At 40.5% G+C, this 18,686-nt stretch overlaps 1 protein-coding gene across 1 annotated transcript in view; it reads right to left on the minus strand.

Annotated features, from left to right (window-relative positions):
* Positions 1-6,736: 6,736 nt before the first annotated feature.
* Positions 6,737-18,686, minus strand: part of LOC115125469 (solute carrier family 22 member 4-like) — a 12,205-nt gene continuing 255 nt past the window's right edge. The window contains exons 1-10 of the mRNA XM_029654981.2: positions 18,503-18,686; positions 18,310-18,413; positions 17,794-17,948; positions 17,485-17,656; positions 17,239-17,380; positions 13,768-13,859; positions 13,443-13,657; positions 7,562-7,744; positions 7,239-7,374; positions 6,737-7,100 (exon numbers count right to left, since the gene is read on the minus strand). The exon at positions 18,503-18,686 is cut by the window's right edge and continues 255 nt beyond it. Coding sequence (XP_029510841.1) covers positions 7,013-7,100; positions 7,239-7,374; positions 7,562-7,744; positions 13,443-13,657; positions 13,768-13,859; positions 17,239-17,380; positions 17,485-17,656; positions 17,794-17,948; positions 18,310-18,413; positions 18,503-18,686 — 1,471 coding nt within the window. The 3' untranslated portion in view covers positions 6,737-7,012. The remainder of the gene's footprint in view (positions 7,101-7,238; positions 7,375-7,561; positions 7,745-13,442; positions 13,658-13,767; positions 13,860-17,238; positions 17,381-17,484; positions 17,657-17,793; positions 17,949-18,309; positions 18,414-18,502) is intronic.

Consider the following 18,686-nt stretch of genomic DNA (forward strand, 5'->3'; position numbering starts at 1 on the left):
TGGAGTCATTGCCTGGCGCTGTTGTGTTCACTACCCTTGACCTCAATAGTGGTTATTGGCAGTTGAGATGGACCAGGAAAGCAAGGACAAGACTGCTTTTGTCTGTGCTGAGGGCTTGTTTTCTTTTAAGGTGATGCCCTTTGGATTAAAGAATGCCCCTGCCACTTTCCAAAGACTCATGGAGATTGCGTTAGGTGAGCTCAAAGGGAAGATCTGTTTCGTCTACCTGGACGATATAATTATCTACTCCCAGAACAGAGAACAACACTTTCAAGATCTTCAAGCAGTGTTGGACAAGCTAAGAGAAGCTGGTCTGACCTTGAATATGAAGAAGAGCAACTTCTGCCAAACCTCCCTGAAGTTCCTTGGGCATATTGTGTCTTTTGACAGCATTCATGTGGATCCTGAAAAGACAAAGGCTGTACAAGACTTCCCTGTGCCAACCACACTCAAGGCCCTTCAACGGTTCCTTGGGATGGCTGGATGGTACCATCGGTTTGTGTCGAATTTTTCCCAGGTGGCAGAACCCCTCAACGCGTTGAAGCGAAAAGGAGCGAAATTCCAATGGACGGCAGAGTGCCAGATCTCCTTTGAAACTCCCATTTTAGGTCATCCCAACTTTGATTGCCCTTTTGTTGTTTACACTGATGCAAGTGATGTTGGACTTGGTGCTGTCCTAGTCCAACAGACTGGACTTGGCACTGAAGAAGTGCCAGCGTTCGCCAGTCGGACATTGAATGGAGCAGAACGGAACTACTCCACAACCGAGCAAGAGTGCCTTGCAGTTGTCTGGGCTTTGGAAAAGTGGAGGTACTACCTGGAGGGAAGACACTTCACTGTGGTCACTGACCATTCCTCCCTTGTGTGGGTGTTCAAGACCAACAAACCAAGTACCAGACTCATAAGATGGGCTCTACGGTTGCAAGAGTTCACATTTGCAGTAGAATACAGGAAAGGAAAATACAACACTGTTCCAGATGCCTTGTCCAGAGCTCCTGCTTGTGATAATGGTGGCCCTCATCTTACATGTGCTACTGTCCTGTCAAGCAGTCGAGACTCACCCAAAACTGACTTTCCAATCTCTGATGAGACCATATGGAAAGCCCAAAAGGATGATCCAGAAGTACAGGCATTGTACCAGACTATCCTGGAAGATGGAGAAAAGATGGTCAATCCTACCACAAAGCTGACCATCATTGAAGACAAAGTCTAGCGAGTTGTACAACTACCTCACAGAACACTCTACCAAATGTACATACTTGAAACTCTACGCCTTCAACTGCTTCAACATTTCCATGAAGACCCATTAGCTGGTCATTTGGGCAGGTTCAAAACCTACAAGCGGTTGCAAGCGTTACTGTACTGGCCACATCTGAGCATGGATGTGAAGTCACACATCCGAAACTGTCAGGTTTGTCAAATGTACAAATCAGAAGGTAGAAAGCCTGCTGGCAAGTTGCAGCAAACGGTGGTTACCCAACCTTGGGAAATGTTAGGAGTGGATTTGATGGGTCCATTTCCTAGAAGCTCCAATCAGAATGTGTACATACTTGTTTTTGTTGATTACTATTCAAAGTGGGTGGAGCTCTTTTCCCTGCGTCAGGCCACAGCAAGGACCGTCTCTAACATCCTTACGAAAGAGATCCTGACTCGCTGGGGAGTGCCTGATTACATCCTGTCTGATCGAGGTTCCCAATTTGTCTCTGATCTCTTTGAGGAGACCTGCCAAAGATGGAACCTGAGACAGAAGTTGACCACGGCCTGTCACCCACAGACCAATCTCACTGAGAGAGTAAATTGAACCTTGAAGACAATGATTGCTTCCTATGTAGGGACCCAGCACAAACACTGGGACAAGCACCTCCACAAGTTTCGATGTGCCCTGAATTATGCTGTGCAAGAGTCCACTGGAGTCACACCTGCAGAGCTGAACCTAAGTCGTCCTCTCCGAGGACCCTTGGATATGGTGCTACAGCCCCAGCAGCTTACTTCAGACGCTGCTTGCTATGACCAGGTAGTCCATCTCCATGACTTGAGAGCTCTTGTCTCAAAGAACATGATCCAGGCTCGACTCAAGCAGAAGAGAAATTATGATAAGAACAGACGAGACATGCAGTTCCAGCTTCGTGATCGGATGTGGCTTCGCTCTCATCCTTACTCGAAAGCTGAACAATTCTTCTCGGCCAAGCTCGCTCCTAAATGGCAAGGACCATATAGGATTGTGGAGCAGATGGGCCCTTTGAACTACAGAGTGGTGAAAGAGGACACAGGTGAAGATATGCGCGTTGTCCATGTCTCACGCCTTAAGGCCTGTTACCCCTCGGCTGAGGAATTGGAGGCGATTGAGCGCCGCAAGGTCCTGGATATCTTTGAAGAGGAAAGTGGGGAGACTTTTCTCAGATTCCCAGACCCAGAAGTCTCACACCTTAAGGCCTGTGACCCCTCAGCTGAGGAGCGTGAGCTTCAAAAAGTCATGAATATTTTTGTAGAGGAAAGTGATGAGGAGACCTTTCTCGGTTTCCCCGACCAAGATGTGCCTTCCAGTGCAATGGTCTGCTTTTTCCAGGGGAGGGGGTGTGTGACGGCCCTGAATTTTTCTGAACCGTCTCAGTGCTTCTCCTTCCAATAGGGTGCTTTCCCTTTAATTCCCAATTAAATAGCCAGCATCAGCTGCGCAAAAGTGGGGTTTTGTGATGGAGACATGAATGAGGATGTGTTCAACCCTCAGTTCCGAATCTTCTCTATTCCGTTTGTTTTGTTGCCGTTAAACGTGTGTTTTGTAGCCTAAGAGAGTTTACCCAGGATCGGATCCACTCTTTGCATCCGTGGACTACACCTCTCCATTCTTCGTGGCCTTTCTCCGCTGGAGATCTATTGGCGGATTGGATTGTCTGACTGACTACCACCTTTTTGTATACGGTATTTAATTTGTTTTGATGTGATGTATACGGTGATGATTTATGTCGTTAGTTGTAGTTGAGGACTTAGTAAGAGTTGAGGACTTAGTAAGAGTTGATACGCTTTAAAGTTCTGTGGTAAAATCATTCTTATATTGATTGTATGATTAATACTGGGTTAACGCTACACGGAATGAACGGACAAGCTCACGGGAGTTCCCTGAACTCCTTTACCGGGCTGGACTCTTTTTAGGCCCGAGGTACAGGACATTTCTAGAAGAACCAGAACTCATTGTGATATTATTATATGTGTGTGTGTAATCATTGGTGTTGCTAATACAACCCACGCAAAATAATATACTTGTTTTTGAAGTTCTTTCCAATGTTTTAAGGGTTTATGAAAAGTTTATTTCCATCCTGACTTTTACATAAGTCCTTTGTATTGGTGTAGACTTGACGGACCAGATGGGACTCATTCCCTCCCAAACCAAAAGGAGAAACCAATGTTTTCTCTGGTAGGCACAACCTACCTGGCACCCCTATAAATAATATAGTCAAGTCAAAACCGTTACAATACAAATCTTTTTGAAGAGTGTTTCGGAGCTCTGCGAGATTTCTGTGATTTTCTTAACACACACTCATTAAACCCTCCGTAAATAAGTCAGTTCTTAACATAAAGACTTAAAACTCAATATTCTATAAGTGCCTACCGCAAGGAGGATATGTGTTCACTTTCAGCTTCCTGTGTCAACCGGAAGTGCCTTAAAATGGTGTCATAGTTGCTGTTTCGAAGGGTTAAAAAGGTCAGATCTTTTCAAAACTTCATATCTGTGATTAGGCAACCTTCCTGAACTGTAAGTCAGTCATTTCTCCCAACAGATGTCAAAGAAAAGCTCTCTCACACACACACAAGGATGGAGTGACAAAGTGCGGTGCTTAAAGACACTCAGAGCCTGCAATGGCATTACCATAATCTCTAGGCTGTGCCGAGTTCAACGAGATGCCCCGCTAGACCGTAGCTTGCTTGGTCTGAGCTCATAATGAAGCCTGGCCCTAAATTGCAGGTGCTTTTGGGTGACAGCGGGAGAACAATTAGGGTTAGAAGCACAATTCGAACTCAGGAACATTCCTGAGGTCCTCCCGGACTGTGCAAGCCTAACCTTGACCATGTGGCATTAACAGGTAAAATAAGGTATTTACATCAAACAGTTTTCAATGACTTCTCTCCCCATAGGAATACATTGCCTGCACCCTTAAATTCAATCTGAAACCGATGTGGGTTATGAATGCCGTATGAACCTGTCTTTGATGACAATCCATCAGGCCACTATGAGGTCTACCTGTGTCGATTCTAAGCTTCCTGAAGCAACCGGAAGTGGTTAACTTATGCCAATTAGACAGTCACAGAGGATTTTCTTATGAAACCCTGCTCAGGGCTTAACACATTCCATTCCGCTTCAGGCTACTTGGAAAAAGCTTGATCAAACCTGTTGTGACTACTTCTATCCGTCATGCCCATTGTTGCTTATCTGTTGTTCACTAGATATATCAAATACGTGAGCTCGATGTGATCCCAACTCTGCCACCAATGCAACGAAGAAAGTGAAAGCTGCAACTGAGACTCTAACCAGGGCTCATATGTGGCAAAGTGAGCTGTAACGGCCGTTTCCATGAACGCCTAGTAGACCTCTGGGCAGAGGCAGTAGGCCTACAGTGCCGACATATGCCACGTTACAATAGCCTACATGTGTAACATGGTTGACAAGACCGTAATAATCATCATGAAATGGCCTTGGAAGTACCATAAGTGTAAGCCAACATAATTCATTATTTTACATGAACCTGTTTTTAACTGCATTGATGTTAATTGTTAATAGTCCAGACTCGTTATAGTTGCAAATACCATGCAGTTGCACCAGGGGAATGTAAACCAAATAGATCATGTTTTGCAGGTCTTCTGTTTCCCCACATTTATGTGATGAGTTCATTTCCCATCATGAAAATGTATCCCCACTCCCCAATCAAATACCTTCATCGATACCATTAAAAAAAAGACAAATACAGCTTTTCACTTCAATCTGGAAACCTTCATAAAATCTAACATAGCACCAGTATCCCAAAGTATTAAGAAAAAAAAGAGCAAATAATAAATGTAAGGCTACTATTATACTAAAAGTATTTCGGTGACCTGGTTGATTAACAATATTGGGTTGTTAACACATTTTTAAAAATATATAAATACATATATGGGACACAAAAAAAGTGTAGAACTACATTGCCCAAAATGCATTGCTCCAATAACGTTTGAAAGATTGTTCTGACGTTTGCCCTGCAAAAATGGTATTTGTCCTACAAATTAAGTTGCACAACAATGTTTATTTTCCCACTAATGAAGCAACACAAAAATGCACAAAACACACGAAATCTGCTGAAATACGTTTTGTACATACTAGCACAAACGAGGGTGTGTCACGCCTTGACCTTAGTTATCTCTGTTTTCATTATTATTTTTGGTTAGGTCGGGGTGTGACGAGGGTGGGTATGCTTGTTTTTTCTTGTCTTGTTTATTTATTATTTTTTTTATATCAAGAGGTTTTTGTAAGTCTAGGTATATGTATGTCTATGGTGGCCTGAATTGGTTCTCAATCAGAGGCAGCTATTTATCATAGTCTCTGATTGGGGACCATATTTAGGTAGACATTTCCCTTGGGTATTTGTGGGTTATATGTCTATGTATAGTTGCCTGTCAGCACTCATCTTGTATAGCGGCATGTTTGTTTTGTTAGTTTGTTCAGTGTTCTTTCTTCATTAAAAGAAGGATGTATGCCTGTGCCTTGGTCTCCTCCTTACAATGAACGTGACAGGGTGAGATTGTGTTGATGGGTTACTGACCACAATCTTTTGAATAGAAAACAATGTGCTGCATGAAGAGGTGCTGAAAGTGCTGCAGATAAATGTAAACAAATTTGCCAATTTTTATAATTACTCTTGCCTCCATAAAAATGTATTAAATCATTGAAAATTCTCCACCAGCATAATTTAGCCACAAATGATCAATAGCTAATTAAAAAAATTGCTGTACATTGTGTTTTGTCACTTTATGAGCGCATAGGCCTTGTCTGCAGTTGGGAATCCTGTAATTGGGCCGCCAGGCCAGGGCGGGAAAAATATAACACAGCCGATTGTTGAGATGTGGTTGTCAATGAATAGCAGGCAGCAAATAGAATGTATTTTGCAATTTTTCAAAATACAATTGCTGGAAAAATATGTTTGAATAGGTGAGTGCCACTGGAAAGTTGGTGGACTATAATTTCCACCTTATATTGTCGGCCTAAAATCTGTTTATCCACTCATTTCATTGGCCTATGATATTGGTTGCATGTAACACATGGGTCATTCATTTTATTGATCTCAGTATGTAAATGTCAGAGTCGTTTGTCATTTGTGTGCTATAAAAAAAGATTATTGTAATGTCTCGAGTCATGTAAAATGACGTAGTATTGCAGGAAATGAACCCCTCAGCCCTGGACTTCAGGACTGAGCCCTGAATGGTTGGAAGCTCTGGTGATGACCCTGTTGAAAGGGGAGGCTACTGTGTGTTTTTTTGCATTCATGGACAGGTGTGGGCATGTTGTGGTGGATATTGTTTTCATTTCTGTGTTTATTAAAAAAAAGTGCTGATAAACGCTTCAAGTGTTCAAATGTTAAGCAACCTGAAGTTGTGAATTAAATTGCCCTGAAATTCTAAGCATCTTTAAACTAGAGTATGGTTGTCAATGATGTAAAAGGAAAAGTTCATTCCACATTCCTTAAATATGACCAAAAATAAACAAAACACATTTTCTACTGTTTGAGTTTATTATGGAGGCTCTTTTCAGTCACAGAAAATGCGGTTTTAATCATTGACTATACCAGACTGAAATTCCTCATGGTCATCTGTTGTGTTCCGAAGCACTTCAGTGCACAAATAAATCATTACAATAATATTTTAAACATTCTCAACTTATTAGTACATTTAAAAAGACATTAAAACTAAGCAAAACACACAATTATGGAAACATCTTCAATACAGCTTGCCTTTGCAACTTGCTTTGTACTGAGTTGCTCGTGCAGAATCACTCTTGGATGTTGTTGACTTTATTCCCCACCTGTGCGTTTCCTTTCTGCCTCTGGCCATCCCCAGAAGCCCGGTTTGTGCCCATGCTATGGGGCAGAGAGGACTTTGTTTAAAGAAGTTGGGATAACAGGAAAAACTGTAAAATGTCTTACAGTAGTTTATCTCGACAGACCTGTCTGCCAGACTGTGACTGACATCGCAAATCTAGTCAGCCAGTAACTTACCATCTGAGGGGTTTAACCTGGTTGATGAATTCTGGTAGTTGTTCTCCTTTTGTTTCTGGAAGCAACAAGCTCAACACACCAGCGATGACTGTGGTGCCTCCCATTAGAATGTAGGGTAGTATCTTGTTATACGTGCCTTCAATCAGAAGATTGTGTGACACTTTATTTGGATCCACAAATCACAAATCATTGTTTTAACCCTAAACCCCTAAACCTAAAATAGCCTTTTTCCAAAATGCTTCCTTGTTTTTACTATCCTTGTGAGGACTTCTGGTCCCCACAGGGATAATAAAACCAAACAGACATACGGACTGGAGACTCACCCATGTAGGCGATGTATGGAGACACAGTGCTACCTACTCTGGAAGCCATGGAGGTGGCACCCAAGGCCATATTGCGCACCACTGTGGGGAAGAGTTCTGTGCCGTACAGATAGAGGAATCCAAACGCTCCAGTGACACCTGTTTTTCCAATCATCACCAGGGTGAGAGACAGGGCGTGCATGTCTGACAAGGACAGAAGCAAAAGGTCCCACGAAGTTAAATATAGTGTAGGCTGATGGCAAGAATGACGAACCAGAGACACTCGAACTTCAGTGTGCAGCAAGCAGAATTTTGTGGTCCTAGCACAAGGACAGAGCCCTACAATGTTCGTCTTACTGTTCGCTAGTTAAACAGTCCAGAAGTTATAGTGTGATGTGGGCATTCAACTGGCCTGGAGAGGCCATCTTTGTCTTTGAAATCTCAATACATTTTTTGATGGAACAACTTTTTGGCTGTCTTGGGATATATAATTTCATGCTTTTTCTGCTTTTGTTTTTCCCTTAGCAGACATACCAACAAATGTACTTGTCCAAATAAACTTAAAAAGTTTGTGAAACTGGCTAAACCCAGGAAGTATATATATATATTTCTTTACATTAAAATCTCAAAAATCATATCTGACATCTCAGTGTGCCATCTCAGTGTGCTCAGTTCAAGATGGAAAAAATCCTGTGACATCTACCATCTCCTGACTTACCAAAAGGGCAGGTGCCTTTGAGAGTATAATGTCCGTTCCTGCAGAATAACAACAAACCACAAACAATCTTTAGCCAGTTTGACAAACCTTTCCAGTTTCTTTGGACAAGTAAATGACCAATGGATTGCTGTTATGTCGTTCTGATTATTTCTATCTATCTATCGATCTATCTATCGTGCAGTAGATGGCTTGGGATTTGAATTGTAATTCCGGCAATTGTAATTCTACTTCACTAAAACATGTGATGCCCAACTTTTATCAACACGTCTCCTTCACAACTAGGGATGATAAAGTCCTAGAACACTGTTACTCATCCCACAAGCAAGCATACAGTGCCTTCAGAAAGTATTCACACCCCTTGACTTTTACCACATTTTGTTGTGTTACAGCTTGAATTTAACAATGGTCAAAATAGTTTGTCACGGGCCTACACAAAATACCCCATAATGTCAAAGTAGCATTGTTTTTTTATTTTTTACAAATTAATAAAAAAGAAAAATCTGCAATGTCTTGTGTCAATAAGTATTCTACCCCTTTTGTTATGGCAAACCTTAATAAGTTCAGGAGTAAACATTTGCTTAACATGTCACATAATAAGTTGCATGGACACTGTGTGCAATAATAGTGTTTAACATGATTTTTAAACGACTTCCCCATCTCTGTCCCCCACATACAATTATCTGTAATGTCCCTCAGTCGAACAGTGAATTTAATGCACAGATTCAACCACAAAGACCAGGGAGGTTTTCCATTGGTTCCCAAATAAGGGCACCTACTGATAGATGGGTAAAACAAACAAAAACATTTACATTGAATATCCCTTTGAGCATGGTGAAGTTATTCATTTCACATTCGATGGTGTATCAATACATCCAGTCACTACAAAGATACAGGCATCCTTCCTAACTCAGTTGCCGGAGAGGAAGGAAACCGCTCAGGGATTTCACAATGAGGCCAATGGGGACTTTAAAACAGTTACAAAGTTTAATTCCTGCGATAGGAGAACAACCAGGATGGATCAACAACATTGTAGGTACTCCACAATACTAACATAATTGACAGAGTGAAAGGAAGGAAACCTGTACAGATACAAATATACAAATACAAATATACAAATATATACAAATATTCCAAGTCATACATCCTGTTTGCAACAAAGGCACTAAACTAATCCTACAAAAAATGTGGCAAAACAATTCACTTTTTGTCCTGAATACAAATTGTTATGTTTTGGAAAAATCCAATAGAGCACATTAATGAGTACCACTCTCCAAATGTTCAAGCATAGTGTTGGCTGCAACATGTCATGGTTATGCTTGTAATTGTTAAGGACTGGGGAGTTTTTCAGGATTTCTTTTTTACGGAGCTAAGCACAGGCAAAATCCTAGAGGAAAACCTGGTTCAGTCTGCTTTCCACCAGACACTGGGGCAAATATTTGGCCAAACTTATACTGGAGTTGCTTACTAAGAAGACAGTGAATGTCCCTGTGTGGCCGAGTTACAGTTTTGACTTAAATCTACTTGAATATCTATGGCAAGACCTGAAAATGGTTGTCTAGCAATGATCAACAAACAATTTGTGGAACCCTCTAGGAGACTTACCTAGAAAGACTCACAGCTGTAATTGCTGCCAAAGTTGATTCTACAAAGTATTTACTCAGGGGTGTGAATAGTTATGTAAATGAGATACATATCTGTATTTCATTTTCAGTACATTTTCAGTACATTCAGTACAAAAAATTGTAAAAAAGGTTTCCCCTTTGTCATTATAGGGTGTTGTGTGTAGACGGGGGGATCCATACATTTAATAAATTTTGAATTCAGGCTGTAACGCAACAAAATGTGGTATAATTCAAGGGGTATGATTACTTTCTGAAGGCACTTTATAAGGCCCTTCATCGTCCCCCCTTCGGCAAATCAGATGTCCCTATACAGAAGCTCAAACAGGAAGTACCTGTGAAACGCTCCGTATAGAAATGGTCCTCCGAATTAGAGGCTTGTATGTATTCACCGCAGTCCTCAATGAATTCGCCTTGAGATATTAATGATATTTGCCCTGCCTTAGGGGTTCCACTAGATGTCAACCATCTATAGAAATTTGAATGAGACCTCTGCTGTGTTGTGGGAGTGAATGAGAGCAGAATCAATCATGTGTCTGGCAGTCGGCCATTTTCTGATCACACGCATTCTTCATGGTATCCACTTTGCGTTCCATTGCTCATGAAGACACAAAGGAATAGTCCGGTTGGAACTTTATTGAAGCTATATGTTAAAAACATCCTAATGATTGATTCTGTACTTAGTTTGAAATGTTTCTTCGACCTGTAATATAACTTTTATACGTTTTTTTCTGACGTAACGCTGACCAGAATGAGCGTTTGGATATGTATACCGCTAACAAAAGAAGGTATTTGGACATAAATAACGGACATTATCGAACATAACAAACATTTATTGTGGACCTGGGATTCCTGGAGTGCTTTCTGATGTAGATCATCAAAGGAAAGGGAATATGTTTCATGTCATTTCTTGTTTATGTTGACGTCAACATGGCGTCTATTTTGACTATTTTTCTGAGCGCTGTCTCAGATTATTGCATGGCTGGCTTATTCCGTAAAGTGTTTTTCAAATCAGACACAGCGGTTGCATTAAGGAGAGGTATATCTATAATTCCATGTGTATAACTTGTATTATAATCTACATTTATGATGAGTATTTCTGTTGAATGATGTGGCTATGCAAAATCACTGGATGTTTTTGGAACTAGTGAATGTAACGCGTCAATGTAAACTCATATTTTGATAAATATGAACTTTATAAAACAAAACATACATGTATTGTGTAACATGAAGTCCTATTAGTGTCATCTGATGAAGATCATCAAAGGTTAGTGATTAATTTTATCTCTATTTTCTATTTTCTATTTTTTGAAACTCCTTTCTTTGGCTGGAAAAAAAAATGGCTGTGTTTTTCTGTGGCTTTGTGGTGACCTAACATAATCGTTTGTGGTGCTTTTGCTGTAAAGCATATTTGAAATCGGACACTGTTTTGGGATTAACAAACAGATTATCTTTAAAATGGTATGAGATACATGTATGTTTGAGGAATTTTAATTATGAGATTTTTGACGTTTTGAAATTGGCGCCCTGCACTTTCACTGGCTGTTGTCATATTGCAGCCATAAGAAGTTAAATGTCTAACAACTACTTCTCTCCCTCTCCTACAGACTATCCACACTGACTCTTTGCCCATCCACAGGTCTCTACCCACACACAGACACAACCTACGTCGCTGCTAAAATTATTATTGATTCGATTAGTACTCCATTATGATCCTGTCCATTGATTATTGATTGGCATTACTGTTAGTATTTATCCTGATACTCGTCAATATTACTCCTGTTTACATGTATATATTGCCATCCGTATATTACAATATGTATTTATTGTTGAAGTCGGAAGATTACATACACCTTAGCCAAATACATTTGAACTCAGTTTTTCACAATTCCTGACATATAATCCAAGTAAGAATTCCCTGTTTTAGGTCAGTTAGAATCACCACTTTATTGTAAGAATGTGAAATGTCAGAATAATAGTAGAGAGAATGATTTATTTAAGCTTTTATTTCTTTCATCACATTCCCAGTGGGTCAGAAGTTTGCATACACTCAATTAGTATTTGGTAGCGTTGCCTTTAAATTGATTACCTTGGGTCAAATGTTTCGGGTAGCCTTCCACAAGCTTCCCACAATAAGTTGGGTGAATTTTGGCCCATTCCTCCTGACAGAGCTGGTGTAACTGAGTCAGGTTTGTAGCCTCCTTGCTCGCACACACTTTCAGTTCTGCCCACACATTTTATATAGGGCTTTGTGATGGCCACTCCAATACCTTGACTTTGTTGTCCTTAAAGCCATTTTGTCATAACTTTGGAAGTATGCTTGTGTTCATTGTTTGGAAGACCCATTTGCGACCAAGCTGTAACTTCATGACTGATGTCTTGAGATGTTGCTTCAATATATTCACATAATTTTCCTACCTCATGCAGCCATCTACTTTGTGAAGTGCACCAGTCCCTCCTGCAGCAAAACACCCCCACAACATGATGCTGTCAACCCTGTGCTTCACGGTTGGGATGGTGTTCTTTGGCTTGCAAGCCTCTCCATTTCTCCTCCAAACATAATGATGGTCATTATGGTCGAACAGTTCTATTTTTGTTTCATCAGACCAGAGGACCTATCTCCAAAAACGATGATCTTTGCAGTTGCAAACCATAGTATGGAGCAGTGGCTTCTTCCTTGCTGAGCGGCCTTTCAGGTTATGTCGATATAGGACTCGATTTACTGTGGATATAGATACTTTTGTACCTGTTTCCTCCAGCATCTTCACAATGTCCTTTGCTGCTGTTCTGGGATTGATTTGCACTTTTCGCACCAAAGTATGTTCATCTCTAGGAGACAGAACGCGTCTCCTCCCTTAGCGATATGACGGCTGTGTGGTCTCATGGTGTTTATACTTGCGTACTATTGTTTGTACAGATGAATGTGGTACCTTAAGTGAAATCATCTGTCAACAATTGTTGGAAAAATGACTTGTGTCATGCACAAAGTTTGTATAGTTTGTTGACATTCTTTTTTTGGAGAGGTTGAAAAATGAGTTTTAATGAGTCCAACCTAAGTTCCGACTTCAACTGTATATATTCCTGCTACCTGTCATTTTCCGCCCTCTTTACATGTGTATCCTTCTCCCAGTAACTTTATGTATGAACCCACCTCATCACTCCGGTAACCCTACACATTGAATAGGATACTGGCACTGACCTGTACATACTTGCATTCTTGTGTTCTTTCATTCTCATCGTAGTTCTTACTTTTTTCTTACTAAAATGTTCTTCTCCTAGATTCTATCTTATTATTATTATCGCAGCATTGTTTGGAAAGAATACTAACGGTAAATCTGTTTTATCTTGTGCACGTGGAAAATGAACTTTGAAACTTGAAAGAGAATTGACATTTCTAAAGTATGTAAATAATTACTAGGAAAACCTTTTGTCAACATAGTGATGTTATCAAATGAATCAGTGCCAATGATGGAATGCCAGTTACTGTTGATGTGGTCTACAATCTTGCAAAGTTATATCAAATATTGACCAATTGGAAATGGCCGTGTGGTGGGAGGGTTCATACCTTGAGGGATAAACTTGATGATCAGAAGCAGGGTCCCAGAGAGGATCATGGTGAAGGGAAGAGTGAATCTCCGTGGAGTGTAGCGTATAAATAACCAGATACTTCCATAACCCAGAAATTCGGAGGATGCAGCCACCAAACAGTTGAAATAAGGGTCTCCATCCATGTTGGGGGTGTTTAGGGACATCCCATAGTAAGTCATGGATATGACAATCCTGGGTAGAAGATTAGATAACTTTAAGAAATGAAAAATCTTTCAATTAGAGGAAAATGGTTAACATGTCAGTGGAATTAGTATTTTTTTGTCAGTGGAAATAGTTTTTACCAAATGATAATGCTGATGAGTGTGATGTTCCTTATGTTAGTGGTTTTGATGAGATCCAGCCATGTGTACAGTCGCTGACTTTCCTTGTTTTCCTAGAAACACACCAAAAATATGAGGCTGTTAGTAATAGATTTTTCAGACCAATATTGGATGTAATTATCAAATGGCAAATTGATTAACACACACATTATAATAACACACACAGCTGAATAAAGACAAATGCATAGACAAATATAAGTCACTAAGCAAGACACCTTGACTTATCAGTGTATTTGAATAATGACAGTTCATGTCTTTAGATTAGTCTAGGGAGATCAGCCAAGGTCTTTGCCAACATTTACTGTGCTCTAGTAATTACCTGCTGTAGTAATGTATTTCACAAGGTTTATTTTCTGGATGCAGTGGTGTAAAGTGCTTAATAAAAGGAGACATACTCTTTAAAGTACTACTTAAGTCATTTTTTGCGGTATGTGGATATTACTATTTCAATTTTTACAACTTTCACTTCTATTCAACTACATTCCTAAAGAAAATAATGTACTTTTTACTCCATACATTTTTCCTGACACCCGTTACATTTTGAATACGTTGCAGGACAGGAAAATTGTCAAATTCACGCACTTATCAAGAGAATATCCGTGGTAATCCGTACTCTCTCTGATCTGGTGGACTCACAAAACACAAACACTTAGTGTTGGAGTGTGCCCCTGGCTATCTGTAAACTAAAATAAAAACAAGAACATCTGGTTTGCTTAAAATTAGGAATTTGAAATGATTGACAGTGCCTTCAGAAGGTTTTCAGACCCCTTGACTTTTTCCACATTTAGGTAAAAAAGAATCCTCTGCAATCAACACACAATATCCCATGATGAAAAAGCTAAAGATTTTCAAAATGTTTCCAAATTTATAAAAGACTAAACACAGAAATTCGTTATTTACACAAGTATTCAGACCTTCTGCAATAAGACTCGAAATTGAGCATCCTTAAGATGTCTCTACAACTTGATTGGAGTCCACCTGTGGTAAATTCAATTGATTGGACATGATTTGGAAATACACACACCTGTCTATTAAAAGTTCCCACAGTTGACATTACGTGTCAGAGCAAAAACCAAGCCATGAGGTCGAAGGAAGAGCTCCGTAGAGCTCTGAGACAGGATTATGTCGAGGTACAGATCTGTGGAAGGGTACCAAAAAATGTCTGCTGCATTTGAACGTCCCTATGAACACAGTGGCCTCCATCATTCGTAAATGGAATAAGTTTAAAACCACCAAGACTCTTCCTTGAGCTGGCAGCCCAACCAAACTGAGAAATCGGGGGGGAAGGTCCTTGGCCAGGGAGGTGATAGTCTGACAGAGCTCGAGAGTTCCTCTGTGGAGATGGGAGTAACTTCTAGAAGGGCAAGAAGGTTCTAGCGGTGGCAGGTAGTCTAGTGGTTAGAGTGTTGGACTAGTAACCAAAAGTTCATTGAAAATAAGAATTTGTTCTTAACTGACTTGCCTAGTTAAATAGAAGTTTAAAAATATATATTTTTTTTAAATCTCTGCAATACTCCACCTATCAGGCCTTTATGATAGAGGGGCCAGACGTAAAACGCACATGGCAGCCCGCTTGCAGTTTGCCAAAAAAGCTCCAAAAGATTTTCTGGTCTGATGAAACCAAGATTGAACCCTTTGGCCTGAAAGCCAAGCATCACATCTGGTGTAAACCTGGCACCATCTCTACGGTGAGGCACGGTGGTGGCAGCATCATGCTGTGGGGAAGTTTTTCAGTGGCAGGGCCTGGGAGACTAGTCAGGATCGAGGCAAAGATAAATGGAGCAAAGTACAGAGCGATCCTTGATGAAAACCTGCTCCAGAGAGCTCAGGACCTCAGACTGGACAACGACCCTAAGCACACAGCCAAAACAACGCAGGAGTGGCTTCGAGACAAGTCTCTGAATGTTCTTGAGTTTCCCAGCCTTAGCCCGGACTTGAACTCAATCGAACGTCTCTGGAGAGACCTGAAGATAGCTGTGCAGTAACGCTCCCCATCTAACCTGACAGAGCTTAACTTCTTGCGTCGAGCCATCCCGGATCCGGTATCGTGACTACAGCCTCAAGCTCATTACCATAACGCAACGTTAACTATTCATGAAAATCGCAAATGAAATGAAATGAACCTATTTGCTCTCAAGCTTAGGCTTTTGTTAACAACACTGTCATCTCAGATTTTCAAAATATGCTTCTCAACCATTGCAAAACAAGCATTTGTGTAACAGTATTGATGGCTAACGTAGCATTTAGCGTTAGCATTCAGCATGCAACATTTTCCACAAAAAACAGAAAAGCATTCAAATTAAATAATTTACCTTTGAAGAACTTCAGATGTTTTCAATGAGGAGACTGTTAGATAGCAAATGTTCCGTTTCTACAAAAAATATTATTTGTGTCGACTAATCGCTCCGTTTTGTTCATCACATTTGGGGAGGAAAAATATATATATATAAAGTCATTAAAACGCTAACTTTTTTTCCAAATTAACTCCATAATATCGACAGAAACATGGCAAACCGATGTTTAGAATCAATCCTCAAGGTGTTTTTCACATATCTATCGACGATAAAATCCATCGTGGCAGTTTACTTTGTCTTCTGAAGAAATGGAACGCGCATGGACCTACAGATTACGCACACAGGACACCGGGCGGGACACCAGGTAAATGTAGTCTCTTATGGTCAATCTTCCAATGATATGCCTACAAACACGTCACAATGCTGCAGACACCTCGGGGAATAGACAGAAAGCGCAGGCTCATTCCAGGCGCATTCACAGCCATATAAGGAGACATTGGAACACAGCGCCTTCAGAATCTGGGGCATTTCATGTATGAAACTTCATCTTGGTTTCGCCTGTTGCATTAGTTCTGGGGCACTCACAGATAATATCTTTGCAGTTTTGGAGACGTCAGAGTTTTGTCTTTCCAAGGCTGTCAATTCCATGCATAGTCAAGCATCTTTTCGTGACAAAATATTGCGCTTAAAACCGGCACGTCTTTTTATCCAATAATGACACAGCGCCCCCATAGGTTGAACAGGTTAACAAAATGTTGGAGAAGTCAAGTGATCTGAATACTTTCCGAAGGCACTGTATACTTTTACTTTTGGCACTTAAGTATATTTTAGCAATTACATTTATTTTTGATATTAAGTGTATTTAAAACCAGATACTTTTACACTCAAGTAGTATTTTACTGGGTGACTTTCATTTTTACATGAGTCATTTTCTTTTTATGTTTCTTTAGTTAAGTATGGGTTCTTTTTCCACCCCTGTCTGGATATAAGCTGAAAGAAGACTTTAGGTCCCTCTGAACTTGCTTCTCTTTTGCGCGCACATGGTATTATATCTGCAAAATACTTGTCAATCTCTTGGATTTGACACACATTTCCTACATCCATACTTTTCAAAACAGACTGTAGCTAACTACTGTACCATGAGTTGTTCACAGTCTTCCGGTTTGAATATGACGTCTGGAGGAGTGATGCCGTTCTTTCTTGCTGCAGCTCGTATGATGTCCTCTGCCTCCTTTACCCTGCCCTGAGACAACAGCCACCGTGGAGACTCAGGGATATACCTAACAGAGGAGACAAGGAATAAAGTACCCAAACACTGTGTGATAAGGACATCTGTTGTCACACAGAAAGGACAAGGAGATTACTGTACCTAACTCATACTCACCACCAAAGTGGGATATAAAGAAATCCAGGTATAGACAGGGCTATCAGCAGAATCCTCCAGCTACGGATGAACCAGGCAAACATTGGCAGAGCGGTGTATCCGATTGCATAGCACATAGAGACCCCCAGTGAGGCAAAGTTGATGCGTACATTTCTGATAAGAAGCTCAGAACCTAAAGGTTAAGGACATAAATATAGGAAACGCTCAATACCTCACAACATTCTCAAGCACTTAGGATTTTGCCTGATATCATTCAAGTTATTGCATTCTGTTTTTACTGTTGTTGAAGTTGTATATGACCTTACTCACCAAGTATGAAAGCAGCACAGTAATTGGCAATTTGTCCCATCCCAACGATAAAGTATAAGGCACAGAACAACTCCCAGCTGTTGGCAGCAGCCTGGAGTATACTGAATACGGTCTGGAGTGCCAAAGTAGCAAAGAAAATGAACCTCCTCCCATACCTGAGGAGAAATACGTTTGATCTTGCTTGCTCTGTTATTATCATAGTAGAATATTGAGAAACTATTGATGCACTGGATGACTTGATGTAAAGTTATAGAGATGGAGGCTGCAATAAAATGTAAACAACTGAACAATTGATCGATCACTGTGTTTTCACTAACTTTTTACTCATGTAGTGAACAACTAGCCTGATCCATCACATCCATTGGCAAACTTTTTGATCAAATATATTTCTCAACATGTCTTACTGGTTCCCCATTAAAGCTGCCTACAGTAAAGTAAATCCCACCGCTGTTTGTCAAGTCACATCATGTGTGGAGGGATCTAATGAGATGGTAGTGTTCAGACCGGGACACGTACCTATCGGAGATGATCCCAGACAAAAAAGACCCGGACAGCACTCCAAAAAAGAATATTGTGACGGTGAAAGGGGTTTTCCATGCATTGTCACACACCAGATCCCACTGTGGGTAGACATAATGTTAGAATGATTATGAAGACATTTCCCCAGATCAGGGAAACATGAATATAAAAACTACTAAGGATGTTTTACCTCTGTCACTATGGTGGACCTGTATTGCTCTTTACTGAATTCCCATCCATCCAGGCATCCCTCTGTCTCATTCCCAAAGCCGGTAGCAGAGTCCAATTGTTCTTTAAACCGAGTACAACGACTTAAAATTACCTCTCCCTTTACCTCCTGTAATGGTATGGAGTAATTCAAATCCAGTCCAAAT

Source organism: Oncorhynchus nerka, linkage group LG6, assembly GCF_034236695.1.
Source record: "Oncorhynchus nerka isolate Pitt River linkage group LG6, Oner_Uvic_2.0, whole genome shotgun sequence".
NCBI classification, from domain to species: Eukaryota; Metazoa; Chordata; class Actinopteri; order Salmoniformes; family Salmonidae; genus Oncorhynchus; species Oncorhynchus nerka.